Source organism: Carcharodon carcharias, chromosome 2, assembly GCF_017639515.1.
Source record: "Carcharodon carcharias isolate sCarCar2 chromosome 2, sCarCar2.pri, whole genome shotgun sequence".
NCBI classification, from domain to species: Eukaryota; Metazoa; Chordata; class Chondrichthyes; order Lamniformes; family Lamnidae; genus Carcharodon; species Carcharodon carcharias.
This window is the reverse complement of record NC_054468.1, coordinates 12,085,490-12,099,526: the sequence shown is the minus strand read 5'-3', so window position 1 is coordinate 12,099,526 and position 14,037 is coordinate 12,085,490. Positions and strand designations below refer to the sequence as shown.

The 14,037-nt window shown below is 42.9% G+C and overlaps 1 protein-coding gene across 2 annotated transcripts in view; it reads right to left on the bottom strand.

The window, feature by feature from the left end:
- Window positions 1-14,037, bottom strand: part of eif2b5 (eukaryotic translation initiation factor 2B, subunit 5 epsilon) — a 58,719-nt gene that overhangs the window by 36,708 nt on the left and 7,974 nt on the right. The window contains exons 1-3 of one of the 2 annotated variants that reach the window (XM_041215443.1): window positions 12,548-12,682; window positions 9,726-9,850; window positions 7,339-7,524 (exon numbers count right to left, since the gene is read on the bottom strand). In XM_041215443.1, coding sequence (XP_041071377.1) covers window positions 7,339-7,524; window positions 9,726-9,823 — 284 coding nt within the window. In that variant the 5' untranslated portion in view covers window positions 9,824-9,850; window positions 12,548-12,682. Of the gene's footprint in view, window positions 1-7,338; window positions 7,525-9,725; window positions 9,851-12,547; window positions 12,683-14,037 lie in introns of those variants that run through there. The other variant, XM_041215435.1, reaches the window with a different exon arrangement.

The following is a 14,037-nucleotide window of genomic DNA, read 5'->3' as shown; positions in this document are numbered from 1 at the left end:
AGAGCTGCAAGAACAATCTGACATCCCCATGCATTCCACTTCCATGAGCTGGGGATATCAGACTTAACAAGAATGTTACAAATCTGAGTCTGCCTTAGTTATTCTCACAGATGATTCACAATGGGCCGAAGGGCCTCTTTCCATGCTGTAGAACTCTATAACTCTATGTAAAGATGCTAATCAATGGTCTGAATGTCTTACATTCAGAGGTGTGCCCACGTTATTCCTGAGTGTGGAAGTAACAGAAGGTTGAGGAAGGCAATACAGTAGATGTTATGTATATGGACTTTCAAAAAGCAATTGATAAAATACCACATATCAGGCTTATTTGGAAAATAGAAGCACATGGGATTATTGGGGTAATGGCAATTTAGCATTCAAATGGCTAAGGGATAGGAGACAGAGGGTAGCATTGAACAGATATTTTTCTGACTGGAGGGAAGTATGCAGTGGGATCCCTCAGGGGTTAGTATTAGTACCATTTGTTTTGCTTATAACCTGAACTGAGCTATAGGAAGTGCGGTTTTGAAGTTTGAAATTATTACAAAACTTGGCAAAGTAGTAAATAATAAGCATGATAGCAGACTTCAGAAGGACACAGACAGACTGGTGAGATGGACAAACAGGTGGCAGATGCAATTTAATGGAGCTAAGTGATATACATTGAGAGAAACAACATGGAGAGACAGCATAATCTAAATGGCACTATTTTGAGGGGTGCAAGAACTAAGAGATCTGGGGATGCATAACCACAAATCTTTGAAGGTGACGGCAAGTTGATAAAGCTTTTAAGAAAGTGTATCAGGTGCTTGGCTTTGTAAATAGGGGCAACGAATACAAAAACAAGGAAGTTATGCAAAACATTTTCAAATCAGTGGTTAGGCCTCAACTGGAGTACTGAGTACAAATTCTGAGCACAACGCTTTAGGAAAGATGTCAGGCCTTGGAGATGATACAGAGGAAATTCACCGGGATGACACCAGGAATGAGGAACTTGTCCCTCTCACCTGTTCTACAATTGTATTAGATCATGGCCAATCTGTAGCACAACTGCATTTACTAGCTGAATTACAAGGCCATAGAGCATGAGGGTTAATTATCTGTAGGAACATTGGAGCAGCTGAGGTTGTTCTCCGAGAGCAGAGAAAGTTAAGGGGGTGGGGAAAGGGGGCCTAATGAGGTCACAGAATCTTTACAGTGCAGGAGGAGGCCATTTGGCCCATCAAGTCTGCACTGGCTCTCTGAAAGAGCATTCTAGTCAGTCCCACTCCCCTGCCTTATCTCTTTAACCCTGCACATTCATTCTTTTCAGATAGCAATCCAATTCCCTTTTGAATAGCACGATTTAACCTGCCTTTAATACCCTCTCAGGAAGTTCAGTCCAGACTCCAACCACCCTCTGGGTGAAAAATTCTTTGCTTACATCACTTTTACTCCTTTTGCCAATTATTTTGAATCTGTGCTCTTTAGCTCTTGATGTTCTCTTAAGTGGGAACAGTTTCTCACTATTTACCCTGTCCATACCCCTCAGGATCTTGAATACCTCTATCAAGTTTCCTCTCAGCCTTCTTTTCTCCAAGGAAAACAGTCCCAACCTCTTCAATCTATCTTCATATCTACAGCGCTTTATCCCTGGAATCATTCTCGTGAATCTCCTCTGTACTCTCTCTAATGCCTTCACATCCTTCCTCAAGTACAGCGTCCAGAACTATATGCAAAACTCCAGGTCAGGCCTAACTAGTGTCTTATATAAGTTCAACATGACCTCCTTACTCTTGTATTCAATGCCCCTATTAATAAAGCCTAAGGCACCATATGTTTTATTAACTGCTCTCTCAACATGCCCTACCATCTTCAATGGCCTATATACATATACACTGAGGACCCTCTGTTCCTGCACCTCTTGTAGAGTTTCCACCATTATTTTATCCTGTCTCTCCATATTCTTTCTGCCTAAATGAATCAGCTCACATTTGTCTGCATTGAACTTCATCTGCCACTTGTCTGCCCAATCCACCATCACGTCTATGTTCTTTTGAAGTTCAAGACCATCCTCATCACAGCTGACATCTCCAATCTTCGTATCATCTGCAAATTTTGAAATCATGTCCTGAACGCCACAATCTAAGTCATTAATATATATCAAGAAGAGCAAGGGTGCCAACACTGACCCCTGGGGAACCCCATTACAGACCTTCCTCCAATCTGAAAAACACCATTTATCACTAGTCTCTATTTCCTGTCACTCAGCCAATTTCTTCTCCAAGTGTCTACCTTCCCTTTTCTTCCATGAGCTAGAATTTTGCTTACAAGTTTGTTGTGTGGCACCGTATCAAGTGCCTTTTGAAAGTCCATATATACATCAACGGCACTGCCTTTATCAGACTTTTGTTATCTCCTCAAAATACTCCAGCTAGTTAAACATGATTTTCCCTTAAAGAATCCATATTGGCTTTCCTTAATTATCCTGCACTTGTCTAAGTGATTATTGATTTTGTCCCAAACTATCGTTTCCAGAAGTTTCCCTACCACTGAAGTCAAACTGACTGGTCTGTAGTTGCTGGCTGAATCCTTGCACCCCTTTTAGAACAAGGGTGTAACATTTACAATTCTCCAGTCCTCTGGCAAAACCCCTACGTCAAAAAATATTGGAAGATTATCACGAGTGCCTCTGCAATTTCCACACTCACTTCCCTCAGTACCCTTGGATACATCTCATCCAGTCCTGGTAATTTATCTTTTTAAGTATACATAGCGTTTCTAATGCCTCCTTCTTCTCAATTGTAAATTCTTTGAGAGTAAAGGCAATGCTGTTGATGTATATACCGCCCTTTTTTATTTACATGCTTATTGAAGACCTTGGGATTTCCCTTTATGTTAACTACAGTATCATTTCAGGCTCTCTCCTTGCTTTTATTATTTTCAACACTTCCCACTGGTCCTTCTATATTCAGCCTGATTCTCCATTGTATTTTCTACCTGACATCTGCCGTATGCGCACTTCTTCCTTTTCATCTTCACCTCCATCTCTCTCGTCATCCAGGGCGCTTTGGATTTATTTGTCCTACCTTTCCCATTCAAGGGAATATACCTTGACATTACCTGCAATACTTTTTCTTTGAAGGTGGCCCATTGATCAGCCACCGTTTTTTCTGCCAACCTTTGATTCCAACTTACTCAACTCAGATAATTCTCATCTCATCGAAGTTGGCTTTCTCCCAATTAATTATCCATGCTCTTGATTGAGCCTTGTCCTTTTCCATGGCCAATCTAAACGTTATGATACAATGGTCACTGACCCCTAAATGTTCCTTCACTGATATTTGATTTCCAGAATTCCCCAGAACCAGGTGCAACAGTGCCTGCCCTCTTGTTGGATTGGAAACATACTGCTACAGAAAATTATCTTGAACTCATTCCAACAACTCACGCCCCTTTCGTCCCTATCCCAGTCTATATTTGGATAATTGAAGTCCTCCATTAAATTTACTCTATAATTCTTACACTTCTCTATAATTTCCTCGCAAATTGGTTTCTCTACATCCCTTCCACTGGTTGGTGGTCTATAGACTGCACCGATTAATGTTATTAAGGTTATTCATTCCTTACCTCTAGCCAGAGATTCTGTCCTTAACCCCTATGGAACATCCTCTCTCTCCAGTACTGTAAAACCAGCATTATTCAATATTGCCACTCCCCTCCATCCCCTTTTCTTCCTTTACTGTCTCTCCTGAACACCTTGTACCCACGAATATTTAACACCCAGCCCTACATTTCTTTGAGCCAGGTCTCTTGTTATAGCAATAATATCATAATTCCATTTGTCAACCCGTGCCTGTAGTTCACCAATCTTAGTAATCATGCTCCGTGCATTCACATACATGCACATTAAGCCTGATTTAGGCTTTTTTCACTTTCCCCCTTACTCTAACTCCATCTAATGACCTTACCATTGCCTTCTCTAATTCAATCAAACTCTCCAAGCATTCTGTTTACTTGATACTACTCTCTGATATATCCTCCTTATCAATTAATACTTCTCTACTTCCCACAGCCAGTTTTTCTCCTCTCCACTCTGAATTTTCCCTCAGGTTCCCATCCCCCTGCCAATCTAGTGTGAACCCTCCCCAAAAGCACTAGCAAACCGCGAGGTCATTAGTTCCAGTCCTGTTAAGGTGCCACCCGTCCTCTTTGTACAGGTCCCACCTGCCCCAGAACTGGTCCCAATGCCTCAGAAAACAAAAGCCCTCCCTCCTACTCCATTTCTCCAGCCACATGTTGAACTGCTTAATCTTCCTATTCTTTTGTTCACTGGCACATGGCACTGGGAGTAATCTTGGGATTACTGCTCTTGAGGTCCTGCTTTTTAATTCCCTTCCTAACTCCCTAATATCTGCTTCCAGGACCTCATCCCCTTTCCTACCATGTCACTGGTCCTAATGTAGATCATTACCTCTGGCTGTTCAACCTCCCCCAAAAGAATGTGCTGCAGATATTCAAAATTTTATGGTTTTTTAATGGAGCAACAAGGGGGAAACTGTTTCCAATGGCAATGGGTCCCAATCCAGGGATCAGAGGTTTGAAGTGAATGGCAAAAAACTGGAGGGAATTGAGAATTTCTTCTCCACCCCTCCCAACCACACACAGAGAGTGTTAATATCTGGAATGAACTATCTGAAAGGGTAGTGGAAGCAAGATCCTGTAGAACATTTCAAAAGGCTACAAGGCATTTACAAATGAGTTGCAGGCTTATGGGAATATTGTCCAGGTGTGCGACTAAATTGGAGAGCTTTTTTCAAAGAACAAGAGAAATGGTCTCCTTCTGTGTGGTAAGAACCTATGGCAAATAAAATAGCATAATTCAGGGCTGGAACAATAGGTTGTCCTAGCAACCTCTGAACTACAGTCGGACAATCCTACATGTGCGGCGCTACAGATCATACATTGTTATTTTTGTAATTTCACTACCCTCCTTCATTCTAAACTTCAGAGTCTACTGAAAGCCTGCCCTAGTAGCTTTCTGTTTAAAAACCTGACTAGGGTGTGTTTCTGTCTGTTTCCCTGCACTTATAACAAGGAGGAGCCTAGGAGAGAGGCCTATGTCAGACAACTCAACCTAGGACCAGGAACTTCCCAACACAATGGGCATGAGGTGTAAATGAATTATTTGAGATGCTCCATTAAATACCGCTTGCAATTTCTTAGGGAGATAATTTCAATATCTGCAATAAACTTATTATCCTACAATAAACATAGCATGAATATACTTTGTTTTAAAGCGCCAACATTTAAATGCAACTCATTTTGAACTCCTTATTGTGGGGGGAAAAGGGCAAAGATCCTGAACTAAGACAAAGTGGCTGTGACAATGTTACAGTATCAGACAGATGAGGAACTTTGCCAGTGCTGGTGTTACAGACACACAAGAGACTGAACCAACGTAGGATAAGTCCTTTGCAAAAGGCATTGTAATTGAGAAAGGTTGGCACTAGGAATTAAATGTCTTTTGCGTCTGTACTAACTTTCTAATTTCTGATCTCTCCTCAAAGTGGAAGCTTTGAATTCAACAGCAGCTGCCAATCTGCAGAAAACTCCCTCAGCAATTAGCTTCAAATTGACCTCATCTACTTAACCAGTTCCTTGTGGGGAATACCTGAGCTGTTGTCTTAAACGGGCAGGCCAAGTTAAATATAGCCTTATCTGAGCAAATAAACAGCTCAATGGTGCCCCAGATCCCAGCCATAATATGCAGCATCAGCTAATTATCACACAGACTGCCCTTCACTGTAGTAGGTATGAAGGTCAACCTACTATAATCCGTATCAAAAACTTTCCACTCACTCTAATTATTTGTTCCATAAAGACTTGGCAGCACAGAGTGGCATATTTACTAAACAATCACAGGAGAAGTTACTCCAATGCTGATCAGTACCTGATGAGTTTGTAGAAAGCAAATGACAACATATTAAATCAGCAACACCTGAAGTCAAAGAATAGAAAAAAAAACTTGCATTTCTATAGCGTCATTCATATCCTCAGGATGTCCCACAGCCTTTTACAGCCAATGAAGTACTTTTGAAGTATTAGAAATGCAGCAGCCAATTTGCCTACAAGGTCCCACTAGCAGCAATGTGATAATGACCAGACAATGTGCTAAGTGATGTTGGTCAAAAGATATATATTGGCCAGGATGCCAAGGAGAACTCCCCCGCTCTTCTTCAAACAGTGCCATGGGATCTTCAACGTCCACCTGAGGGGGGAGATGGAGCCTTAGTTTCACATCTTATCTAAAAGATGGCCCTCCAACAGTGCAGCATTCCCTCTGTATTGCACTGCAATGGACTCTCAGTCTGGACTACGTGTTGGAATAGGACCTGAGCTCACAGCCTTCAGACCTGAGGCGAGGGTACTACCCGCTAAGACCCCAGAAAGACATTTTGATACTTCCAGGTTCCTTCAATGTCTCAGTTGATAAAGACAATGAGGGTCATGCAAAGCATAAAACAACAGCCTGAATCCAAGCCTTTACTGAGTCAACCAAGCACAGCCCAGTGACAACAGGAGAACAACAACTGACGTCAACGCCCATGGAAGAGGCAGACACAGATGCAGCAGAAAGTCAGCTTATGTTTCTGCTCACCCATGCAATCTTGTGAACGCTTCTATAAAGTTCATGTGCAAATATAGCTCTTTCAAAAAGCTGACTCTGACACAAAGAGCCAAATAACCTCCCTTCTGTACTGGGCAAGTTCATTCGATAAGTCAAGCAAAGACAGGCTTGACTAAATGTTGCTAATGTTCACTTTCTAGGTTATTATTTTAAAACAATGTGCATCCACATGCTTTCTTCACCCACCATTGGTGACTCTGCCTTCAGCTGCTGGACACCAAGCTCTGGGACTCCCTCCCTAATCCTCTTTACCTCTCGCTGTAAGACGCTCCTCAAAAGCTGCTTTTGGTCACTTGTCCAAGTACCTCCTTCCCCCGTGGCTCAGTGTCAAATTTTATCTGCTTACAGTCCTGAAACACAGCTCGGGACTTTTTACCACGTTAATGGTGCTATATAAATGCAAGTCATTGTGGATGCCTGATACTCATGGAATACTCAATGACCTCTGGAAAGGAAGATAGAATAAATCCATCAATAATAAAGATGGATTGTACGTCAGATAGGAGGAATCTGTACAAAGTGCAATGCAGAGACACTGTTGCAGAAGTCATCTAAAAAATAATGCATCTCAAACAGGTTTATCAAATGACAGTCAATGACTAATAAAACTGGGTGGCCAGAGCCCAATACTACCAACAATCAAGACCCATACCAAGGGCACCACTCACTTGTGCTCCTCCAATGCCTTGGACACATTCATATTGGACACAATATCTCCATACATTAATATGAAGTCTGAGCGGAGAAGTGACTTTGCATCCACATCCCTCAAGACATCTCCTAATGATCGGTAGGACTCAGAGCTCATGACGTGGATGGTGTTTGGCGACGTGGGGCGACTCCACTTTGATTTCCTGAGGAAGGATGCACAATAGACAGTGAAAACATGGAATTTATAAACTGGGGTTAGGTCAAAATGTGATTTTTTTTATTCAAACATTTTATGAACATCTCCAGTGATTCAGTTTACATAAAATCTTGTATCTGCCAGCACTTAGTGATCAACATTTCTCCCCATTATAAATGACCATATCCACAATTATGACTTTTGATATAAACGTGTCACACTTTAGTCATCTCTTGTCTAAGGGTGTCATCTCTCCTCGCAGGAGAGTGTAATTGCAGCAAGCCAAGTCCATATGGGCAGTTTTCCATTATAAATGTGGAATATAGGAATTTAGAACGGGAATACATACAAATAAAAACGGATTATGTAACTTTAAAATGACGACTGAGTTACTTCTGTAAGACCTGATCCAAATACCCCCCACCAACTCGTTCTGTGTCACCAGTGGACCAATGTTCTCTGTAAGCTGTGCGAGAGTGCTGCAACACAAACACCTACGAGCAGGCCATGCACAAGTTGGCTCCTTTAAATTATCATACATGCACAGCCTCGCAAAAAAAATTGAAAAGGGCCATGGACTTGACAGAAAAATTACAGGGAATGTTACTGACCACTATAATTGGTTTCAACTACATATGCATGCTGCCAGAGCAGAATGATTATTGTTTTATAAATGGGTTGCTGTCTCCAAAATTTTGATCAGCATCTTCTATATTTTGTACTTCTACTCTTCCCCCATTCCCTTCAGCATCCCAGACAATATGAATGCCCCATGCAGCACAGGAGCAGAGCTTGATGTTTAAAAAAAAAAATCTCCATTTTGATACTCGCATGAAATGTCTTTTAAAGGGAGACCATTAAAGAGGGAATATGTTGTCCTCAGGGAACCCAAAGCTATTCACAGCCAAAGAATTACTATTGAGAAACCACAACAAATGACTTTATTCAGAAACCTTGAAGTAGGGCACTGAGGTTGAAAAGGAAGGTATACACGGTGTATCAAATAGTTAATTGTCAACCTTGATTCTGTGATATTATAGCCACCGCTAAAGTTTGTGGTTTCAAATCCCGATCCAGAGATCAGAGTACATTATCCAGGCTGAGACCCCCCAGTGCTGTAAGGAGGAGTGCTGCACTGTCTTACGGGTGAGATGTTAAACCAAAGACCTGACTGCCCTCTCAAGTGGACATAAAAGCTTCCATGACAATACTCAAAGAGGAATAGAGAACTCTCAATCAATATTTATCCCTCAATCAACCTCTGAAAGTACATTTTCTGGTCATGTAGTCCATGGCAGTTTGTAGGATCTTGCTGTGCACACTTGCAGGACAATCGAGGATTTTCACACTGGAAGTGTCTGGCGGAAGCATGTATAACAACAGGCTGGGTGCAGGTTCATCACTGGGGGTGGGATGAATGTGATGAATTAATGCAAACACCCAAGGGCATTGCACGTTATTGAAGCACAGCTGGTGATTTTTTTTTGCCATGAATACACCAAATGAACCTGTTGAAAATTAGAACCAACTTGTTACCATTGGTGGTACTAGGGTCAGGGTGTTGAATAAGAGGGCAATGAGGAGAATGTTTTCACACAGCAAGGTAAGGTCTGGAATGTGCTGCCTGAAAGGTGGTGGAAGCAGATTCAATCAAACCTTCATCATGTCAAAAAGGGATTTAAAAAAAATTCTTTGGCCAGCATTTGTTGTCTATCCCTAATTTTCCTTGAACAGAGTGCCATTTCAGAGAGCAGTTAACCACATTACTGTGGATCTGGAGTAAGGACAGCAGATTTCCATCCCTAAGGGCATTAGTGAACAACGTGTTTTACAACAATCAACAATAGCTTCACAGTTACCATTACTGCGACTAGCTTTCAATTCCAGATTTCATTAACTGAATTTAAACTTTACCAGGGTGGCATCTGAACCCATGTCACCCGAGGCCCCTGGATTACTTGTCCGGTGATATTACCACTACACCACCCTCTCACCACATAGAAATATTTGAAAAGGAAAACTTTGCAGGGCAATGGGGAAAGACTGGGGGAATAGAACTATTTTAAATAGGTCTTTGAGATACACAGGCAGAAGGGCCTCCTGTGCTGCAAGATTCTGTTATCTAATGATTACAGATGTTCAATTTCCTGGGTTCCATAGTTCATTGCGTAATCCACCAGAAAAACAATTTTTATAACTCCTCATTACTGAATGTGTTCCTTGATTTTTTGGGCCATCCAACAGCAGAAGATGTAGGTTTCTTGGACACCTGTCTCAGTAAGGAACTCCAGGCTGTAGTCAATCATCGCCACATTCGCGAGAGGGAGCAGGGCCTGCAGCAGAACAAAAAAGCAAGTTTCACTGCGCACGCATGAGCACTGCAGCTGACCCCAACTAGAGGCAAACTTCAAATCAATCAGCTTCAACACCAGATCTGACCTCCACGTAAGCTGTTCACAATAAACAGGCCCACACTTCCCGAGGGTTCAGTGAGAGCACCCAGTGAGCAACTGGGCTTCATAGAGCACAGAGGATCCAGGTGCAAACCCGGTCTGCGCGAAACTTGGCCAAGTTTGACCAGGGTGGCAGTGGTGGGGCTACAATTAAGACGCAAACCTGCCCCGCATTAGAGCAGGAAATCAGCCTGGCCTCCTCCTTGGCTGCTCCCGTGACACTTGTTGCAAGTCGGAGCGCGTGGATTTTGGGGAGTAGGATTGCATTCTGTTGTGATTCTCCTCACAATACCCTGCCACTGTTCACACACAAATGTCGACTCAGGGAAGGTACTGCAGGGGAACCAGCAACCAGACCCCAGCAAGAAGTCAGTGTCTTCAGAAAAGGCAAAGAAAGGCAGCATTAAACATACATGAAAGCAAAATACTGCAGATACTGGAAATCTGAAATAAAAACAGAAAATGCTGGAAAAACCTAGCAAGTCTGGCACCATCTGTGGAGAGAGAAAGAGAGTTAACGCTTCAAGTCCGTATGACTCTTCTTCAGAGCTAAAGAGAGGTAGAAATGTGATGGATTTTATACTGTTTAAGAGGGGGTGGAGCAAGTGGAACAAAATAGGGACAGGTGGGATCAAAGGAGAGATTGACAAAAATGTTGTGGACACAAGATAAAGGGAGTGTTAATGGTCGTGGTAAAGACAAAAGAAAGTGCCGATAGTGGCATAAAGGCAAGATGGCAGAATGCGTTAACAGCAGAACAAGGGTCAGCCCTCTGTGAAAGCACAACATAGAAACCAGTGACAGATGGCCTTGTCAGTGGGGTTGGGTCGTTGGGGATAAGGGATAAAAAATTAAAATAAATAAAGATATCTTTTTCTGGTACATCGATGACTGTATTGGTGCCACTTCATGCTCTCAGCTAGACCTGGAAAAATTTATTGATCTTGCATCCAATTTCCACACCTCCCTCACCTTCACATGGTCCATCCCCGACATCTCCCTTCCTTGATCTCTGTCTCCATTTTTGGTGATAGACTGTCTACCAATATTCATTACAAGATCACCGACTCCCATAGCTACCTCGACTGCAGCTCCTCACACCTGCTTCTTCTGAGAACTCCATCCCATTCTCCCAGTTCCTTCATCGCATCTGTTCAGGTGATGTTACCTTCCAAAACGACGCTTCTAACATGTCTTTCTTTTTCCTTAACCGAGGTTTACCCCCACAGTGGTTGACAGGGCCCTCAATTGTGTCCGACCCATCTCCTGCACCTCTGCCCTCACCCCTCCCCCTCTCTCCTAGAACTCTGATAGGGCCCCCCTTGTCCTCACTTTACACCCCACCAGCTCCACATTCAAAGGATCATCCTCTGCCATTTCTGCCAACTCCAGCATGATGCCACCACCAAACACATCTTCCCTTCACCAGCCCCCTGTCAGCATTCCATAGGGACCATTCTCTCCGTGACAACCTGGTCCACTCTTCATCCCCTTCCCACAGCATCTTCCCATGCAATCGCAGAAGGTGCAACGCCTGCCCCTTTACCTCCTTCCTCCTCCTACAAGGTCCCAAACACTCCTTTCAGGTGAAGTACTTCACTTGCACCTCCTCCAATTTGGTCTACTGTATTCATTGCTCCCAATGTGGCCTCCTCTACACTGGGGAGGCTAAATGCAAACTGGGTGACTGCTTTGTGGAACACCTTCAGTCCGTCCGCACGCATGACCCAGACCTTCCTGTCGCTTGTCATTTCAACACGCCATCCTGCTCTCATGCCCACATGTCCATCCTTGGCCTGCTGCAGTGTTCCAGTGAAGCCCAACACAAACTGGAGGAGCTGCACTTCATCTTCCAATTAGGCACTTTATAGCCTTCCAGAGTTGACACTGAGTTCAACAATTTCAGACCACGAACTCTCTCCTCCATCTTTACTCCCTTTTTAAATTACTTATTTATTAATTTTATTCATTCATTTTTTATCCCTTTTCTCCAACTACCTCCCAATACCCCCACAGGGCCATTGTCACTTGTTTCTCTGGTTTGCCTTTGCAGAACACTTACACTTGTTCTGCTAGTAACACATTCCGCTATCTCACCTTTATGCCACTATCAGCACCTTCTTTAGTCCTGAACATGACCATTAGCACTCCCTTTGTCTTGTGTCCATGACATCTTTGTCAATCTCTCCGTAGCTCCCAACCATTCCTGACCTATTTTGTTCCACCAGCTCCAACCCCTCAAACAGTATAAAATTCATTTTTCTACTTCGCTTCAGCTCTGAAGAAAAGTCATACGGACTTGAAACATTAACTCTGTTTCTCTCTCCACAGATGCTGCCAGATCTGTTGAGTTTTTCCAGCATTTTCTATTTTTATTTCAGCATTAAACATAACTAGCTCCAGGATATAAAGGCACCTCACTCTGTTCCACATACTGTTTCAGGCTATTAGCTCTGGCTCCTACCCGTTTCATCATATTTGGAGAGGTTTAGGGAGTACAGGCCTCAGTTTGAGCATAACTGAGGCCTGTACTCCCTAAACCTCTCCATTTCATTTAAGATACTCACTATAACCTACCTTTTTGACTCAGTATTTGATGAGCTGTCCCAATTTTCCATTTGTCTTGATGTCAAATTTTCTCTGACAAATTACTCCTGTGAAGCACTTTATGGCACTTCATAGAAACATAGAAAATAGGAGCAGGAGTAGGCCATTCGGCCCTTCGAACCTGCTCTACCATTCATTATGATCATGGCCGATCATCCAACTCAATAGCCTGCTCCCACTTTCTCCCCATATCCTTTCATTCCTTTTGCTCCAAGAGCTATATCTAACTCCTTCTTGAAAACATACAATGTTTTGGCTTCAACTACTTTCTGTGGTAGCGAATTCCACAGGCTCACCACTCTCTGGATGAAGAAATTTCTCATCTCAGTCCTAAATGGTCTACCCTGTATCCTCAGACTGTGACCCTTGGTTCTGGATTCCCCCACCATCGGGAACATCCTTCCTGCATCTACCCTGTCTAGTCCTGTTAGAATTTGATAGGTTTCTATGAGATCTCCCCTCATTCTTCTGAACTCCAGCTAAACATAATCCTAACCGGCTCAATCTTTCCTCATATGTCAGTGCCGCCATCCCAGCAATCAGTCGGGTAAACCTTCGCTGCACTTCCTCTATAGAAAGAACATCCTTCCTCAGATAAGGAGACCACAACTGCACACAATATTCCAGGTGTGGTCTCACTAAGGCCCTGCATAATTGCAACAAGGCATCCCTGCTCCTGTACTCGAATCCTCTCGCTATGAAGGTCAACATACCATTTGCCTTCTTTATTGCCTGCTGCACCTGCATGCTTATCTTCAGCGACTGGCGTATGAAGACACCCAGGTCTCGTTGCACATTCCCCTCTCTCAATTTATAGCTATTCAGATAATAATCTGCCTTCCAGTTTTTGCTAGGGGATAACCTCACATTTATCCACATTATACTGCATCTGGCATGCATTTGCCCACTCACTCAGCTTGTCCAAATCACACTGAAGCATCTCTGCATCCCCCTCACAACTTACCCTCTCACCCAGCTGTGTGTCATCTGTAAATTTGGTGATATTACTTTTAGTTCCCTCATCTAAATTATTAATATACATTGTGAACAACTGGGGTCCCAGCACCGATCCCTGCGGTACCCCACTAGTCACTGCTTGCCATTCAGAAAAAGACCCGTCTATTCCTACTCTTTGTTTCCTGTCTGCCAACCAGTTTTCTATCCATCTCAATACACTATCCCCAATCCCATGCGCTTTAATTTTACACGCTAATCTCTTATTTGGGACTTTGTCAAAAGCCTTCTGAAAGTCCAAATAAACCATATCCACTGGCTCCCCCTCATCAACTTCATTCAGTTTACTAGTTACATCCTCGAACAATTCCAGTAGATTTGTCAAGCATGATTTCCCTTTCATAAATCCATGCTGACTCTGTCCAATTCTGCCACTGTTTTCCAAGTGCTCAGCTATTAAATCTTTTATAATGGACTCTAGAATTTTCCCCACTACCGATGTCAGG